Here is a 20,683-nt window from a genome sequence, read left to right on the forward strand (position 1 = left end):
ACCAAAGGCGGAGGCGTGTCCATATTCATTAAGGATATCCACACCTCCAGGCTAGTTGCTCAGCATAATGCAACCGAGGTTATCCAAGTGCAACTATCTCTGGGCAAAACTGCAATCCAAATTGTAGCTTGCTACAGATCCCCCACCATGCCCCAGGATTCCCATTCCTCTTTTCTTGATGCACTGGAAAATATTAGGGTTCAACCATGACTTCAACTACCCCTCCATTAACTGGAAAAACTACTCGTGTACCAACTCCTTAGCTCAATGCTTTCTGGAATTCATAAACTCCAGTGCCCTAGATCAACTTACCCACACACCCACCAGGGGCAACAATATCCTAGACCTAGTCATTACCAACATGAGTGACCGGTGTTCCACACCTGAAGTCATCTCCTCGTTGGTCCGATCCGACCATAAGCTTATCACCCTTGATATCCACATCCCGCCCCCACCCCCCATTAAGGAAACCACAGGAAAAAAATTCTCCAAAGCCAACTTCATGCTTCCTAAGACAAAAGTGGTGAACTTCATGACTCCCGTGCAGATGGACAATACAGTTACAACTGCTGAATCCTACACAAATGCACTCTATAAGCACTTACACGAGTGCATGGATCATGCTATCTCAAACAGAACCAAGACGCTATACTCCTAATTAAGAAAGCCAATCTGGTGGTCCCCTGCCATAAACAAACTGTACAACAGAAGGAAGAAACTGTTGCACAAGAGAATAAAATCCCATGAGTGGAGGAGCTCCCTGGTCAGCCTCAGTAAGAAGCTGAGATCTCTTATAAGATCCTCCAAAGCTAGCTCCGAAAACAAAATCGCCACTAAATCCAAGGACAACCACAAAGCATTCTATAGCTATGTCAAGAATCTAGATGGCAACACCCAGATCTGCTCTGAGCTACAGCACAAAGGCACAGAAATTACAGAACCAACTGATATAGCCAACATCCTGGCAGATTGGTTCAGTGTTAACTTTACCCCCCTCTCACCCCCTAAAGGGCCCATATCTATACAGGAAGAATGCAGAGTCCCTCTAATCACAACTACGCAGGTAAAAGCTACACTCTCTAAAGCCAAAAACACAGCATCCATGGGACCGGACAACATCCCAGGCTGCATTTTACACGAACTTCAGAACGAACTGGCTCCCCACTTAAGCATCAGGCTTTGTGCTCACTGAATGGCACACAGCAACAGTTATCCCACTACATAAAGGGGGAGCCACCACTGATCCCGGGAACTATCGACCTATTAGCCTGACGAGCCTGGTCTGCAAGGCCATGGAACGTATCATCATGGAACTCATAAACAAAGACATTGGTAACCTCCAAACTCTGGATCACACCCAGTTCAGGTTTGTGAAAGGCAGATCATGCCTCCCAAACCTGATCAACTTCTTTGAGGCAGTCACCAAAGTCATGGATGAGGGGAAGATGGTTCACACAGCCTATCTTGACCTCACCAAGGCTTTCAACACCATCCCCCATTCTGGAATTACAGCTAAACTCACTAAACTAGGTATAAATCCCTACGTCACAAGATGGGTTACCAACTGGCTCACTGACAGAACCCACGCCGTAAAAGTTGCAGACTCCAAATCTGACATCAAAGCAGTGACAAGTGGAGTACCACAGGGTTCCATCCTGGGACCTCTCCTGTTTGGTATCTACTTCTCTGAAGTAAAGGCTAACACAGAAGGCCTCTGGCTAACTAAGTTCATAGATGACTGCAAACTAGGGGTCATAAGTCAAGTCTCCAAATGATGTGGACATCCTACAGAAGGGACTCACTGAGACAGATGCCTAGTGTCAGAGCCATGGCCTCAAGCTCAATGCCAAAAAGTGCAGTGTCATCCCCCTTGGTAAAAACTCTGTACCCATGAACTACCACATAGACAGCAATCTACTTAACACCGAATACGTGATAAGAGACCTTGGGACCCAGATGGACAGTAGTCTCTCCTTTGATAGCCACATCGCCACGATAGTCAGGAAGTCCTTCTACGTGGCACACCTCATCATAAAAGGGTTCTCATCCAGAAAAAAAGAGGTCATTGTTCCCCTCTACTCATCATTCATAAGACCCACTACAGAGTACAATGCCCCTTTTGGAATGTACCTCACAAGACATCTGCAGCAGCTGGAAAGGCCACAGAAGTACCTCACAAAGAGAATTACTGGCCTCAAACAAATGCCCTACACTGACTGCCTCAAAAAACTCCAGCTTTACTCCATAGCATATCGCCTACTCCGAGGTGATCTCTGCCTAACATACAAGGCTATGTCAAACCCAGAGCTGTTGGACATGCTACACCTAAAGAAATCCCAAATCCCTCTGAGCTACATGCTCTAGGGACCTAAACTTTGTCACCACAATAAACAGGACACACTGGAGGGATAGATTCCTGTCCCAGAGACTTCCTATACTCTGGAACAAGCTACCTATCTATGTCAAGCAAAGTTCTTCATTAGCACTCTTCAAGAAAAATCTTGATGAGTGGATGGGAAATAGGAAATACACCCCGGGGATCACTTCTGTGTCTCTGCTGGACAGTAGCACAGGAAAATAACTTTCTTGGGTGGCATAAGCTATGAAACCTTGCTGGCTAGGCTTGCATAGGCCCTTGGGCCAATAGCCTAGTACCTACCTATGAACCTATGTGATGACTGCAACAGTGAAACACGAAGAACATCTACATAGTAAGGGGAGCAATCAGTTTTATGCAGAACAAAATCCTCCTTCTTTGCAACAGTTTTATGATCCTAGAGACAGCTTATTTTAGTAAGGTTGCAGTTGTTTTCTTTTATTTAATTTATTTACCATGTGTTTACCGGTAAAGTCTGAGTAGGCACAGGTCCCATTATCAGTAAAGACTCGGGAAGAAAAGCTCCTTACAATTTGGAATTAAAAAATGTTACACAATACAGTTCAAGCAACAAAATAAGTACATGTTACACAAGTTACATTTGAGGGAAATGTATAACGAAGACAAGCAATGGAGCATAACTACAATGGAAAGAAAATAATATAGTATAAGCAGTACAGAGTATGTGGCAGTACAGAGTATGTGGCAGACAGGAGTAAATGTAAGAGAAAAAAAAGAGTATTTAATTTCGTTACTTTCCATTATACAGCTTTGTTGTCTTTTTACTATGTGTTACGAAAGTCTGCAATCCCCGTTTCAGACTGTCAAGGTGGGTGCAAGATTGATAAACATGTTTCTAGAACATGAGGCCAGAGAGTAATCCAGAGAGGGGGTAGATCCATATGCATAATATATCTATCCATACACGGATGCACACAGACACACACACACACACACACGTACAGACCCCCCCACACACACACACACACACACACACACACACACACACACACACACACACACACATGTACAGACCTACACACGTACGGACACAGATGGGGATATTTTTGATAACAAAGGAAGCATATCAGACAATAGCAGGACTGGTGTGAATGAGAACAGCTGCAAACAATTTATAAAAGCACAGAACTGTACAAAGCAGAGGGAACCTAAACATACTTAAGGTGGTAATAACTGTCTCTGCTTCGGGCACCGCGTGGCAAGAAAGACTAAAGAAAATGGCGTCGGCCGCATCTTTTATACACCTGACGTCAGGGAAGGGGTGACAGCAGCTGACGCAGGACCCAGGACTTTGGAATTCAGGCCGACTGAGGGCAACCTGCCAGCAGGATTACCCAAATGTAATGACTGCAACAGTGAAACACGAAGAACATCCTAAACATACTTAAGGTGGTAATAGACAACTTTACACAAAAAATCGTGGACTCAAATTATTATTTGGTATAACAGCAGGAAAACAAAATGCCCTCATTAACCAGTAACGTAATCAAGGAAACTAGGGTGCATCATGAAAGGTACAACACTGTTACAGAAGAGTGGGTGAGGTGTAAAGGAAAAAAATAAATATAACGCCAACAATTTAGCTAGCAAGTGGACATTGAAAAGGAATGTTTAAACAACACAAATACAAGGCAGAGAGGCTGGAAGGATATTACTTTTAACATGTTCAGTTTCTGTACATACATTTTTACTTAATCAACTGTCTGTCCCGCCAAAAAAGAATAAATAAAGTCCTATGTTTCAGCAACCAATCACAAGTGGCTCAAGTCAGCAGCTTAGTACCATAGACTCTCATGTATAAGACAAAGGTGTGTAATGTAAGAGAGGAAGCAATGTCAGAGGAAAGTCAAGCCGCTGGGGTCCGAGGTCCACAGAACTGACTCCCACCCTCACTTGCACCAGGGCAGTGGTGTAGGGTGTGAAAACACCCCCCTTTCATACATCAGAACCCAACAAGATAATAGTAGCTGCAGTTCTCAGACTGATTCCTGATGTACAAAAAGAGTGATCATGCCAACAAAATACAATGAAATAAACAAAACAGGTTAGAAAAGACAGAGTGTACTTACAGGATCAAACACCAGCATCCTGCACAGGAGATGAACAGCCTCGTGTGTTGCTTCATCTGACAGCATATATAGGACCGACAGTGAAGGCTATGAAGAAAAGGAAAAAATATGCACATCAAGTTGTGACATTAGAACCTAAAACACACCAGCTTCTTTTTCATCAATCTATGCTCACTGTGGACAGGCCAATTTGTCTTATTTTCATCTTCTAAATAACAGAACCGTTCATGCAATTTGGTAACAGTCAATCATTATGGTATTCTGGTAAATCTTACATAGCTCTTATCACATTCCTGAAACCTCACAACGCCAGCAGTAAACAGAAAGTGGAGTTATGCAAGGATACTCACTATAACCACAGTCACTGAAATAAATATAGTATCACTGACTCAGGCATTACACAGAAAAGGATTTGGCCCAAGTGAGCATCTATCTTCTAAGACGCATTTCACATGCAATACAGAATCCCCTACTATTTATTTTTTCCAACTGTGGTAGTCACACAGGGCACAGCTTATTTTCAATGGAGGCGATGTTCATATTGACTCATGACAGTTTGTCCAAGGAATGCAGGAGGCTGTCCTACTCTTTTCCAGTCTTTCCAAGAGAGAGGCTAACAGAAGGAGAGAGGAGATGGTGTAAATATGAAGGGCAAGATTCTGGGAGAAGAAATGTCCAATGTGGAGAATATCAGTGCAGCAGGAGATTTTTTAACAATGTATGAATAAAGGTGAACTAATAAAGGAACAAATTATTCAGATTGCATACTGAAGTTGCACCTGGGTAAGCGGCAGATACTACAGACCATTTTGGCAGCAGAATGGAAGATGTGAGTGTAGGTTCTCTGGGGACTATTACACTGGTGCCTCATCAATGACTGACAAGTCAGCAGCATGCATGTGATAAAGCATTCAGGGGCTGCCTGTGTCCATTAGTAGCGCAGGGGGCAGTCCTGGGGTACATTTTCTGTTTCCCATCCACAGATCCAAGTTGCACTTAAACATGGACAGGGATGAACTTTGTTTTATGTGGATTGGGAGTGTGTTCCAGAGCAGTGGTATCCTCTGCAAGACATACCTATCCCTCCAAACCACTCTGCTGATATTGCAGAAGAGGTTTACATCCCTAGACTGAGTATTTCTGATGTCATTTGACTTGCTGATGTGCAGTACATCCATCAGTACTGGGTTGGAGGGTGCCTTGAACAGCACACACAGGTAACATCTTAGCAATCTGTAGGATGCAGAGTATATTGACAAGACTTTGAGTCTGTCCTTTTAGAACCTACTGTTTAGACCTTGCATCCTTTCAGTAAGGCAACTCTGTGGGCATTCCAGTTGATGCATGTGTCTGCATAGATACATTCCAAAAGGGGCTTTATATTCAATGACTGGCCTAATTAGTGTTGAGTAAACACAGGTCTCTCATTGCTGTATCAAGAGGAAACAAGGAAAAAGAAAGCATATGGGTTTCTTTTGTGGCATGCAGTTCAGGAGATAGAAGTGTACACAGTGTGAAATGTACCTCAATAAGGACAAAGCAAAGCACCACTTTTTCTAGATCTATTCAATGCATCTGATTAAGGGTCAGGTCATATTCTACTAAAAAGGTTAAGGAATCTAGACATTAACAAAAACAGCATATCATGGCTAAATAGGTGTCTATCAAGGTAGATCTTAATCAGTAATATGGCACAATGCTTACTTTTCGCCCAAGCCAATATCTGCAGACATCCCACAAGGATCAATCTGCAGTTTATGTCTACGTCATGTACATATGCTGAACTCTGTCCCAGTACAAAACACGGAGGATTCCACCATGCTCTGATAATACTCTCTCCCATCTGCAAAATACTACTCAACAAGTGCTTCACCACATAGAAGAATATTTCTGCAAATCTTAGCTAAGGCTAAACAGCGATAAAACTACTTTTATTCTGTTTAATATAACCTGCATACAATACCAGTCTGACAATGTTTTTACCATTTATGTGCAAACAATATTAAACAAATGTGCAAAACCACAATACTTAGATTTATCAATAATCAGAAAATACAATTTAATGTACTATAAAAACATCTAAAACAAACAAAAATAGACATATTACATTCAAATAAACCTTTTCTCACCAACCATGCATGACACACAACAGTCAGAGCACTCCTGCTGCCTAACCAGCTACATGCCAAATGAAATACAAAAAGCCAAGTGCACAAACTAAAACATGCCTACAGGAAAAACAACAATATCTGCAGCAAATCCTCCTAACAGAACAAATCACAGGTTAGCCTTAAACTAAACAGACTGCCTCAGTACTAGTCATGTGATCACCTATAAGTGAACACATTCCAAAGTTTGTCCCATCGTTTGCAATCAGTCCCATGTCGAGCAGGGTTACAAGATAATATTCTTACACAACTCAAAAACATCTTACTATGATTCAACAACCACAGGAATATCCTGCGTATCAGACTTATGATCCCTTTACACCTACCAAGACCCCAAGAAAAATATCAGTGTTGCTTGTTTAAAAAAAGGCAGGAATTGAATAATTTAGGTAATATTGCTTAGGTTATATACTACATAGCAATATATATGTGAAGTATAATGTTAATGTAGTTTGCTTACTTTTATATGAATGTAAATTTGCCTATGTCACAACTGATAATTCAGTAACGGTGTTTGGAAAAAAAATGGTTAAATAGTGCCAAACTCTCATAACCAGTCAGGCAACTTTATATTCAGTCCATGTCCTACAAACTGGAACTTTTTGCCACTAGAAAAAAAAAAAAAACTTATGAAAACCTTAAATCTTTTACTCTACAGAACAAAAACAAAATTAGTTTATATCACCTGCAATTATCTACCTATATCTATATCTATCTATATATCTATATATATCTATCTCTATATATCTATCTATATATATATATATATATATATATATATATATATATATATATATATATATATATATACAGTGTGTGTGTACTGCAACATCATATATCTTTCCAGTTTCCATTACTGACAGAAACTTTTACATAGTTTCTGCCAGTGTTATTTATCTGTCTACATGTTTGTTAACTGTGTCCTTTTTTGACTCTAATAATCAGTCTGTGCAATCAAACTCACAGTCAAAGTTAGATAACATCTAACAAGATACATACTTCTGAGCGTCTACATGTATTGTTTTCGTTACTTTAAATATTTGTATTCAGTCACTTGTATCATGTCTCTATTTTATGTCATCTAGTTGAAAATGTTGTATCTGTTGGAGCTTTTTGCCCTGGGTCACTGCTGAAAAACGGCCTGAATTGGCTCATTCAGTCTATCCTTGTAAGCAATGTCTTTTGGCTTCTCCCATTAGGGGTCGTCACAGCGGATCACTGTTCCACAGATCGATTGGCAGTAGGGTTTTTACAGTGTCGAGTTGCCAGCCCAGTGCCCAACCTTCACAGAAGGCACATGCACATGCGCACACACACACACATACACACACACCTACTGCATGTCTTTGAAACTCACTCAACCACAGAGAGGACATGCAGACTTCACACAGAAGGTGCACCATCCGAGAATTGAACTGAAGAACTTCTTGCTGTGAGGCGACAACACTAACCACTGTGACTGACCTCATTCAGTCTATCCTTGTAAATACAGGAAATAAATAAATACAGTAGCAATCAACTTCTGTGTTTTCTCTCCTTATCTTTACCATTCCAGAATAAATGGAATGGCGGGGAGAGGCAAACATGCCCTTTGTTCCACTGGAAGGAAAACACATTGATCTTCCAGGCCCATGAGCAAGGGAGAAGAGTGCAGAGAGATGGAAGTTGGCAATGGGCTAGTACTGATGATGCAAACAGGTCCTTTTATGGGATCACTACAGAATACCGAAATTCCACAATCCCGAGATTCTAAATCCCGAGGACCAGAATCTCAAGACTGCAGAATCTCGAAAGTAGTGAATGGGGATTGCCATACAGTGCGGAACGGGAACTTTGCCATTCACTCCACTGTAGTGCGATCTCGGAGTTGGTATATTTAAGTTGCAGGGGGTGTGGGGGGTGCAGGGGAGCTTGCCGCCCCCCAACATACAGGTTAGAATAGTTTGTTGGATGTTTTACTTTTTTTTTTTTTTTTTAATGTTCGAGATTCTGGTCCTCGGGATTTAGAGTCTCAGGACTGTGGAATTTTGGTATTCCATAGTGATCCCCATTTTATAGAGTGCCCCACTTCACTGTATGAACACTTAACTGTCCAATCGCCACTTGTTCAGAGTGTTGTCTATTTTCCTGTCTAGGTGAACTGCCAGAACATTCTGCTCACTGGCAGCTATAGACTGCATGTAAATGGATATATAAGCTGAAGGCAAGTTAAACTGCATGGCAAGCCATCAGAGAGGATATGAATGGTCACCCAACTGCTTGTTGATGTATCGCATCACTGCAGTGCTGTTAGTAACCTGAATACTGCTGGTAGTGGGGTTGTGGAAAGGCCCTCAGAGCATTAATAAGGTCACCATCACTCTCACACTTATAGAAATCTCTCAGACTCATTTGTCAGATTCCTTCAACCTTGAGCTGAATCCTAAGTGAAATCCAAAGCATCTACAGTTTACTAAATCAGATCAGGTAGGGAAGATACAGATCCTAGAGAGTCTTGAAGTACCAGTGGATCTGTTTTGAGTGCAGTTAGGCAAAAAGGATCCATAGGAAGGATGCTGACTTGTACCACCATAGGAAGGATGCTGACTTGTACGCCCATAGGAAGGATGCTGACTGGTACTCCCATAGGAAGGATGCTGTCCTGTACCCCCATAGGAAGGATACTGACTTGTACTCCCATAGGAAGGATGCTGTCTTGTACTCCCATAGGAAGGATGCTGTCTTGTACTCCCATAGGAAGGATGCTGACTTATACTCCTATGGCCGTAAGAACAGTCTGGCTGTCAAGACCTGGTTCTGGGGATGCACAAAACCACCTTTTGTGGCAAGTTTTTTCTTGAGGAAAGAACATTTTACAGGCTGATGGGTCAATGACTGCTTTCAAGAAGCTCTTAATGTTGGAGACTGGATTTATGGAGGTTCAAAGAAATATCTAGACAATTTAGTCAGCTGGAGGCATAAAATAAGTATTTCCTGAAGTTCCATGAAGAAATTGGACTTGATCAGATAATCATTAAAGTATTAGCACATGTTAATGCCATTTAGACTTAGGTGAGCAAATACTGGTGTCAATCAATTAGCAAAGAACATGGGTGTAGTAGAGAGATCAAACAGTACGGAAGTGAAATGTACGTAGAAGCTTTCCATTGCAAACATGAGAAGTTTGTTTATGAACTAAAAGGACAGACATGCTGACAGGCACCCTTTATGTCTACAGTGACTTGTAGAGCAGCCCTTATAGTAAAGGAAAGAAAGGTTGCAGGAAAGCATCTAGAGACTTTTTTTATCATGACACATCTGTTCAAACTTGACATATCATGGCTGGGTCTCCACAGATTTTTTTTTCTGACATCAGGAAATTCTTGAATACCTGCTCTTTCAGGGATACGTTATTCATGGCTTTGCAATGTAACAACTACAGCATATTTGGAGCAACCTTTAGTTGACTTCTGGACATGAAAGGAATGCTGCTGAAAGGAGAAAACAGACAGAATTATATTCTGCAATCTGTACTCACAATCTCCAAGATGCACTTGTCTGCAGTGAGGCAAGCTAATTTCTGTCAAAAAAGGATATCCTCCCACCCAGGGGGTTTAAATAGGATTGGTGTGCGTGCGTGTGTGTGTGGGGGATGAAGGATAGTTAAAGATTGTCAAAATCTGCCCTGCTGATGAGAATCCCTCTCCTTGCCTACATCTCTGTTGTCCACCTGGCTCATTTTCACTCCATGATTGCTGTCTTTTTGAAGAATGCCTCCTTTTCATGCTGCTTTATCCTTACTTCTTTTTTTTCTACACAAGTTCCATTAGCCAATGGAGTAACTATTTTTTGGTCAATGTTATAATTTCCTGGAAAATTTAAGGGGGTGACAAAGCTATTTATCCATATCCTCAATCATTTTGAAAGCCTTCTGAGGCAATGAGACAAGAAAAGCTATATAAAGTAGCATTCAAGAGTTGTTGTTTCAGATATTTTAGAATCCCAGATCCTGAGTCAGGTATGTCTTTCTAACTGTGTCCAGCAGCTGCTTTGGTATAAGCATCTACTGTGCCATGGAAATGCCTTACTAAATTGCCCATTTTTGCTGCCACACAGTTAAGTGTGACAATCTTGTTTCTAACCACCTTATATAAAACATCCTGAGCCATCCCCACTACAACTTCTTCCAGCTGACTTTCTCATTCCAGAGCCCACAAACCAAAATGTACTGAATTGACTAGTCTTCTGCATTCTTGCACCCAAACTCTGGAAATCCATCCACCCTTTATCTACAATAAATCTCCTTTTTCCCCACTTTCAGAGTACATCTCAAAGACACCGCCATTAAAAAATCAGACGGCAAGTGCTTTTCCACTGCACACATCAGCAAACTCCTCCCACGCCTACATCACCTCTACTTTTACCCATTCTTCTTACCTACTGCTTACATCCCAAATTTACTACTAAAATTAATCTATATTTGTTTTGCTGTATTGTTAATATTATTGTCTCATTTTAGAAATGTCTACAGGAGTCTGCCTTCTGTGGCTACTTCATGTTTGTACCTTGTTCCATGCAGGCTGTGCCTGAAAATACTCTTATGATCAGCGCACTACTCCAGTAAACAAACTAAACAAATAAATTAAATAAACCTACTTTCCTGGTTTAAAAATATCGCTGGTACTGAATCAAGTGTGACTGACAGTTCATAGCAATAATGAGAAGGGAGGCTGAATCGTAGACTTGCTTAAGAAATCTGTTGACTATCCTGCTCTCACCATTACTTTTTCAATGCTTAAGACAGAAGCCAATCTGGATCTCCTTGCAGTGCCCAAGGACAGCAGTTCATGGGCAGTTATTTATTATATAAATACTTGCGATGTTCCTGAACCCTAAAAAAAATTATTTGGGCTACTTGGTAATAGTGGCTGGGATTCTGGCTCCAAAGATGCACTTTCAAATGCATCCTCAAAGTCCTGGGTAGGAATACTGAGTGCTTAGGCTCCTCAAACCCAAGGAGCTCAAAATACTACTACTGAACAGCACACAATTCTCTCTCATTTAAAATGCTCTTGCATTAAAATTCACTGATTTCCGAAAAGACACATTTCTGAGCAGGATGCCAGGAGAGATAGTATCTTCCTCCTCACAGTTTATGTGGGATTTGCAGTTCTAATTAAGCTGTCTTCCTTCCTTACTATAGGGTCCAAGGATAAATCGGATGAGAGCTTCATCTTCCTGTTAAGCCACATGACTCAATCTGATATGGAAGAAGAAGAGTCATAATTAAAGATGGGGCTCCTATTTGCCAGGTGTTTGTCAAGAAAAAGTACAGTTGTGTACACTTACCATAAATGTAGATGTTCGAGTGTATTCACTGTTGCAATCATTACATTTGGGTTATCCTGCTGACAGGTTGCCCTCAGTCGGCCTGAATTCCAAAGTCTTGGGTCCTGCGCCGGCCGCGGTCTTCTCTTCCATGACGTCAGGTCGTCAGGGGTATAAAACATGCAACCAACACCATTTTCTTTAGATTTTCCTGCCCCCGATGTCAGATGCCCTCAAAAAGGTAGCAATATTATATAAATATATATATATATATATATATATATATATATATATATATATATATATATATATACACATCAATATAAACTTTACCTTCAGCTACAAGCAAATACACCACATAGGTTGTAGAAGATAGAGAAGGAAAGATAAACATAGAATGACAGCGGGATGGCGGGAGGGTAACCTGGACTGCAACAGTGAATACACTCGAACAGCTACATTTATGGTAAGTGTACACAACTGTACTATGTTCTTCATGTTTCACTGTTGCAGTCATTACATTTGGGTAGAATCCCAAAGCTATGGTTGGGAGGGTGGAGCTAAACAGCATTAGGTACGGCTATAAGGCCCTGCAGCACTGCAGTGGCAAAGCCTGCCCTGGACCTAGAGTAGAGAGGCAAATGGTAATGTTTTGTAAAGGTGTGAACAAAACTCCAAGTAGCAGCCTCTAGATTGTCTTTGGTTGGTACTCCTCTGAGAAAGGCTGCTGAAGTAGCTGCAGCTCTGGTGGAATGAGACCTAATGCCCTTGGGCACAGGTTTACCATGGTGTAAGTAGCAGAAATGGATGCGATGGCTTATCCACTTTGAAATTGTCTGCTTTGAAATAGCCTTTCCTTCTGATCCTGCAGCATATAACACTAGTAATTGCTCAGTTTTTCTTAGAGCTTTAGTCCTGCTCAAGTAGCATCTTAGCTGTCTGTGTATGTCCAAGGAATGCAGAATTTTCTCTCCTTTGTTCTGCGGATTTGGATAAAAAGTTGCAGATGAATTGTTTGGTTAAGAGCCACACTGGAAACCACCTTAGGCATAAAAGTAGGATTTGTCCTCAGAGACACCCTGTCTGGGTAAAATATGATAAAAGGCTCTACAGCCATGAGGGCCTGTAGCTCTGAAACTCTTCTTGCTGAAGTAATTGCTAGTAGCAGAGCGGTCTTTCTTGATAAAAACTTTATATCAGTGGTAGCAGCTGGTTCAAATGGAGGCAGGGTGAGCTTTTCCAACACATAATTGAGATCCCATGCAGGTAATGGTGATCTTCTAGGAGGCCTTAAATTTTTGGCTCCTCTAAGATACTGCTTTATTAAAAGGATGAGAAAAGATTGGTGGCTCTATTGTAATGAGCCGAAATGGCAGAGGCATGGACTTTGATTGATGAGAAAGATAGGCCTTTGTCAAGCATCTCAGTCAAGTATTGTAATATCTGAGGAATATGTGGTTCTGCTGTACCAGTTCCTTGTGCTTGATTCCAAGCACAGAATCTCTTCCATTTGTCAGCATAAGATTTTATAGTACTAGGCCTTCTGGCTTCCAAAATGACATCCATCACAGCTTTACTGAGAGGTGTCATTTGTATGATTACATGATTAGCCATGCTGCCAGGTTCAGAGTCTGTAGTTGATTGTGCAGGATCTGATTGTTTTGCTGGGACAGTAATTGTGGTTTTTGAGGCAAGGTCCAAGCTAGGTATTGAAACAAGTTCCTTAGGATTGGGTACCAGTATTGGCGGGGCCAGTCCGGGGCAATTAATATCATCTTTGGCTTCTCTTGTCTGACTTTTAGGAGGACCTTGGGTAGAAGAGGCAGAGGAGGAAAGGCGTAAACTGATAGGTTTTTCCAACTGAAGGATAGGGCGTCCACTTTCCATGCTTGTCTGTGATAAGTCCTTGTGCAGAATCTTTTCAATTGATAATTTTGAGAAGAGGCAAATAAATCTATGTCTGGGCTCCCCCATTTCTCTGTTATCATGGTGAAGACTTGTGGATTCATAAGGTTTCTGCTTAAATCGTCTGCCAGAGTGTTTTGTTTTTCTGGCAGGAATTGAGCTTGAAGATGTATTTGGTAGGTCAAAGCTGTGTCCCACAGTGCCATGGCTAATCTGCAAAGGAGGTATGAGTGTGTGCCCCCTTGCTTGTTTATATACCACGACTGTGGTGTTGTCCATCTTTAACAGTAGGTGTCCTGGATGAAGTTAGTCCTTGAAGGCTGTTAGGGCATGTTGAACAGCTAGCATCTCTTTCTGGTTGATATGTAGATGCATTTGTTTTGGTGCCCATATGCCCTGAATGCATCTTCCTGCCATGTGGGCCCCCCAGGCATAATCTGATGCATCTGTTAAGGTTTGGCAGGCAGGGGGTAGAGTGAAGGGCAGTCCCATGTTTTGGTGACCAGCCTTTGCCCACCACAGAAACTCCTGTTGCAGGCAGGGAATGAGAGGAATCATTGTTTCCAGACTGTGTGAATGTTGACTCCATAAACTTTTTAGGTACCATTGAAGTTTCCTCATATGCAGTCTTGCATATGGAATTAGTAGGATGCAGGATGCCATGAAGCCCAGAGCCTGCAGAATTTGTCTTGCAGAAGGCTGTGCTTTTGTTACTATCAGTTTGAAGTAAGTAGTCAGTTGCCTTTGTTTGTCTGGCATGAGGTAAGCCATATGGGCAGTTGTATTCAAGCTTGCACCCATGAATGTTATCTTCTGAGAGGGTACCAGTTGTGATTCATTTTCGTTTACTGTGTACCCTAGGAATGTTAGAAGCCTTTTCACAAATGCCAGATGTCGAAGAAGTGTGTCCTTGTTCTCTGCTTGAATGACAGAATCGTCCAAGTAAGGATATATTTGTGTATTTCTTTGTCTGCAAAATGCAATTACTGGAGCCAGGCACTTTGTAAAGACCCTGGGTGCAGTAGATAAGCCAAAGGGCAGTGCAGAGAATTGGTAATGCATCAAGCCAGCCTTGAATCTGAGGTATCTTCTGCATGACTGTCTTATTGGGACATGCAAGTATGCCTCTTTTAGGTCTACAGTCACCAGCTAAGCATTCTTGCCCAGCATGGGCAGAAGCTGCTGCAAACTCAGCATTTTGAATTTTGGAATGTCCAGGTATGTGTTCAAAATCAATAAATCCAGTATTGGCCGCCAGGCCTTGTCCTTTCTTGGTACCAAGAACAGTCTTGAGTAAAAACCTTGTCCTTTTTCCTGTTCTGGTACCATCTGAATGGCCCCATATCCATGAGGGACGTTACCTGTTTCTGTGCCTCTGCCCATTGATTATTTTGGCAGATCTGGCCAACCATTTGCCATTGGCAGTGTGTGGAAATGGAATCTGTATCCCTGTGATATGATGTTTAGTATCCACTTGTCCTGGGTTATTAACTGCCAATTTTGAGCAAAAAGTGCTTATTTTCCCCCTATAGGTGCTGCCAAAAGATAAATGCTTGGTGTAGGCAGAGGGAAGTCATTTGGATTGCTTTCTGTAGGTTTGCGCTTTATCTCTTCCAGATTTGGAGGTGGATGCGCCCCATTGCTTTGACCTATATGAGTTTTGCACCTGGTATCTGGAACCCTTAGGGCGTCGATTTGCCCCTTTGAGCTCTGTCTGACACAGGAAAGGACCAATTTTTTGTAGGCCAGTGTCTGCTGAATCTTAGTGGCTGCACTTGTAAGAAGTCTTTAACAGTTTGCATAGACTTAAGCTTTGTCTTCCATTTTCTTTAAAACCTCTTCTGCCTTAATACCAAACAGAGAATCATGCTGTAAAGGTGCATCTAACAATTTAGCTTTAACATGATCAGGCAAACTTTGTTCCTTTAACCAGGCATGCCTCCTAATCACAGATCCAGTAACTGCGGTCCTGCAGGAGGCCTCTAAAGAATCAAAACCACATTGCAAAGTATGCTTTCCAACTTGTTCAGCTGCATGCAATAATTCCTGCAATTCTTTATTTTCTGCACATTCTGAAATCAACATAATTTTCTGTTTCAGCAATCCCATAACATGTTGTTGGTACTTAAGCATATGAAATTGACAGTTTAAGGCTCTGATTGCCAAGGTTGCATATGTATAAACCTTTCTTCCCCATCTGTCCGGTGCCCTTGAATCTCTGTCAGAGGGGGTAGGATTTTTTGCTGTTGAGGCCTTAACTCCCTTTGGGCCCTGTGAAATAGTTTCAGGATCAGCAGCAGGGTTTCTAAATAAAAATTTATGTGAGACAGGGGCCCTGTAATATCTGTCTGGCTTACTGGGAGCCGGAGGTAAGGAGTCAGGGGTCAAGCTTGATTCCGAAAACACATCATCCACAATGTCTAAAACAGGGGGAATGGCTAAAGGCTTGTGCTGAGGGAGAAAAAGGAAATCCCTGAGCCTCTTTTTTGATTCTGAGAAGTCTTGACTCTCCCAGTGAAAATGCTCCCTCAAAGTATGCAAGGTTTCTCCAAATGAATAATCCTCAGGAGGAGATGCAAATGGAATAGACTCCTCAGCATCCGAATCCTCATAGGGAGGTACAGATAATTCCTGATCAGAAGAGGAATCAGAAGAAATAGAAACCTGATCTGAAGATTCATAACCGGTGTCTTGCCTAGGCATCTTATCTGGAGGGGGATGGGTACCCCTGAACAAGGTAATAAGGTCTTCAGCCATTTTGATCATCTGTTTTTTAGACATAGAGGCCTGTGCAAGTGGCTCATGTGTCTGTTTTTTAGTTTTAGAAGTTGCTTTTGTCTTTGGTTTTGCAGCTGTCGTCGGTTTGATATACAAATGTTGAGGTCTGAATACACCCTCAGAAGCCGGTGCTTGCTCAGCGGCTCTGGACCCATCCGAGGGAGATACATCCATTGGTCCAATACCTTGAGTATCTTGCGGCAGGCCAGACTCCACATGGGTGTCGGTAGAGGCCTGTGACTCGAAGGTAGCGGGTATCAGGGGCTGTGAAAGCGCCTCACTGAGTACCGGCGAAATGGCGACTGGCTTAGGAGAAGCTTTGTCGTTGGTTTTCGATTTCGACTGCCTTTCTCTGTCCTTTTCTTTGCATTTTTTATGTACTCCGGTAGTCGGATTGCTATCCGATGACATTTCTGGGTAGTTAAATCTGTTTCCAAAATACTTTGATGCAAAAATATACCGACGCTTAATAGTGCGTTGGTTAAATCTAGCACAAAACCGACAGCCAGGCACGTTGTGATCAGGGCCTAGGCAAGGAATACAGTATAGACGGAAATCCTTATGAGGTATTTGCTTCCCACAAGTAATAAAATTATTAACTTTTTCTGACATCGGTAAAAAGGAAGAAAAAGTTTCCCCAATGGGGTACTTGGCTTTAGTGAAGACTTTGGTTCTGAAACTCAAACTCGAATATTTCAGTAGTCGGCCGACCGGCACTTGCAAAATGCTTCTGCTTCGGGCACCGCCTGGCAAGAAAGACTAAAGAAAATGGCGTCAGCTGCATGTTTTATACCCCTAATGACCTGACATCATGGAAGAGAAGACAGCGGTCGATGCAGGACCCAAGACTTTGGAATTCAGGCCGACTGAGGGCAACCTGCCAGCAGATTACCCAAATGTAATGACTGCAACAGTGAAACATGAAGAACATCACCTACAATCAAATGATAGGGCAGTCTGCTCCAGAGATGCCTGCCTAGCTGACATCAGTATTCGTGAACCCATACGTCAGACTTCCAAAGAAATAAAGGAGTAGAGGCTGCAGAGATGGTAAACAGAGTGGGAGCTGATTCATACTCAAGAAAACTTGCTCAGATCCTACAAATGATTAGTAGAGCTGGATTATGGTCAAACAGGACCCTTAAGCAAGGTACTGGGCCAGTCTCCTAAAGCCATGTGATTTTCCCATTACAAGCCCCCCCCCCAGTTAAAATAAACTCTTCTCAAACCTGTAAGCAAGTATAGTATTTTCTTCTTTACGTTTACAATTATTAGTGATATGGATTTAAAGTTAAACTTTTATTTTCAAACTTTACAGCAAAATGCTGATGGTCTTTTGCAAAACAAAACAGTCTCAAATGGAAAACAGACTTAACATGAGCAACATTACACTTCTCTTCCTTCAAGACTCACAATAATTGAAAATACATCTGGCCAGTGGTGGATTAAGTGTACCTTGGGCTCCAGGCTGTTTTCAAACCACTGGCCCCATGCACACATTTTTTAGGGTCACACATAAATTCATGTGTTAATTGTTTCACCTTCCTGGATATTTTTAAAATTATATTTGTTGAATACAGCAGCACATATTAGAATGCTTTTAAATTTTGTAGTTCTGAACATTTTCCAGTACACAGTGAAACAAAATGTATGAACCAATAATGACAAAAATTTCCCATTTCAGAACATTTCAATCATAAAAGGCCACTCAAAATGCTTTCATTATAATTCAAAAATATCCATACCCAACAATTACAGTCACTTTGACAAATATGCACACATAACGTGGCGGACTGTAAAAAAAAGACCACAGTAAGGTAATCCAATTTGCTTTACACAAATGCACACTCATCTTGCAAAGAGACAGATGACTTTCTAACTTTATTCGCTCAGCAGTGTTCTTTTTTATTCATCAGCATCTCCCAAACTCAGCAATTGTAGCTACACTGCTGACGGAATTCGTCTTGCTTGTCTGTGTCAAAAAAGTTAATACCAGTAATAATGGCCAAAGTCACACATTTCAGATTTGCTTCACACAAACACAAAGCAGACAAAGTGCAATTCACAGACATAGACACACAATAATCCTGTAAAGCCAGACTAAAGATGGTTTAAAAATGACTAGCTAGGAGCATGAAGTATTTTCATCTGCAGAGCCCTCCACCCCCACCAGCAGTTACAGTCATTTTGTAGGGTATGTACAAATATACATCCTTACTGTTATGAAGAAGTTACATGTATTTTATTGATAACTTTGTAAGAACTACATGAAACTGTATAAATATCACTAACATCACACCATATTAACCAGCCATGTGTAGCACAATTTAAACAGAAGAGTATTTATGAGAGCGTAAGAAATATTGACCACCTGATAAAATATACTAAGACAATATGTGCAATCGCTGCAGAAGTGAAATTGATCTGAATAACTGCACATTAAAAAGAGAACGGTTACTAATGACGGCAAACAGCTTTGGACTTCATTGTTTCATCTACAAATGCAGTGCCAGATGCCCTTGAAGGGTAAATTGCCTAGGTTACATTAAAAATGCTGTGTTGATGATATTGTCATAACATTTCTGAACTATATCAGCTATGTAATAGGGAATGGCTGGCAAATAATGACAGCAGGTGCATAATTACTAGGAATGTAGTCCTGGAGACAACTAAGGAGCCTAGCCCAAATTCCCAATTGCTCCAAGTACCGTCTAGTTAAGTGACTTGCTCAGTGTCACACAGTAGGTAACTGAAGGTGGAAATATGCAATCCCTGCACCCTTGGAAACAGCTCATTAACAAGTCAGAGCTTTAGTCCTATACATCAACTGCCACAGTAACAGTTTTTAACTAAAAGCAGAAATTCTTTACAATACAGTCTTGCAGAGAACACTGTATCACAGTAATACACAACAATGACTACATAACGGAAGATGACGATCAGACAGTTCTGATCATCACTCCAAATAATGCAGCCCGTATGACCTGACAAATGTCAACCCTTTGCAGTTGCTGGAGGCTGTAAAGAAGGAACTGCAGAACATATTACTAAAATGCAACATCTTTAGACTATATTACTCAAACTAAGCCTATTAATGAATTCATTCATTCTTTAGTACAATGAATAAAGCAAAACAATTACAGTCAATAAAAAATGCTGCAGCAGCTTTTTCAACAACCTACAAGTCATACAAAAATCAGAGATATTACTGTATATAATACACTTAGCTATTTTCTCTGTCATTAGTACAGGTCTGACCTACTTGAATGACTAATAATGCTGCATTGTTGCAGCATACACCTCCAGATTCAATAGTGCCAGATGATGGAGAAATGGGGCCTTATGCAGGGTAATCAATCAGGCTACTGCTAGCCATACCAATACTCCATTACTTGGTGCTGTCTCCCCAGTTAGAATAAATAATATTCAGAACTGTCACTGTACATAACTAGTTTCTACTTTACTTATAGATTCATAGGTAATTACTACGGTAGCTGCCTGTGGACCATTTTAAACTTAGCCAGTTTTCATTTTTGTGCTCAGAATAACCTATTTCGTTATAGATTGATCTTACCCATCCCACTTTCAATAATTGTACATTAACCCTAATGAGAACAAATGGGATCATATCATTGAAAACTGGAGGGGAACTCATGCATTGGATAAAACACTTAGGATTAGCATTTGCTTTTAAATTACCACAATAATTTGTAGTTCATGTAATACTTTTATTTCAAATTTTATTCGAAAGACACCAACAGCCATTTTCTAAGCAAAACAAAACACTCTCACATTGAAAACAGACTTACTTAGCATGAGAAACTTGTCTTTCCTTGAAACTCACATTTAGTAAAAAGGCTTGCAACCCATTAAACTACAACAGACCTGCTGGGATTTATATACAAATAGAATACAGAGAAGTACTAATTAACATTTATGTGAAGGGCGCAAGAATGCAAAAGGCAGATGTATAACACAAGCATCCCTTTTCAGAAGCAGCCCAGGAGTACTGTCTGGAGAAATAATTTGGTAGAGTCAAACAGAAAATATATGAAGTC

General features: G+C 41.1%; 1 protein-coding gene across 1 annotated transcript in view; it reads right to left on the minus strand.

Moving 5' to 3' along the window:
* Positions 1–20,683, minus strand: part of LOC122815439 (serine/threonine-protein kinase NLK2-like) — a 448,006-nt gene that overhangs the window by 141,357 nt on the left and 285,966 nt on the right. Inside the window, exon 8 of the mRNA XM_044087930.1 lies at positions 4,468–4,554. Coding sequence (XP_043943865.1) covers positions 4,468–4,554 — 87 coding nt within the window. The remainder of the gene's footprint in view (positions 1–4,467; positions 4,555–20,683) is intronic.

This window comes from Protopterus annectens, chromosome 11.part0 (assembly GCF_019279795.1).
Source record: "Protopterus annectens isolate FY-2018-M chromosome 11.part0, PAN1.0, whole genome shotgun sequence".
NCBI lineage: Eukaryota > Metazoa > Chordata > Ceratodontiformes > Protopteridae > Protopterus > Protopterus annectens.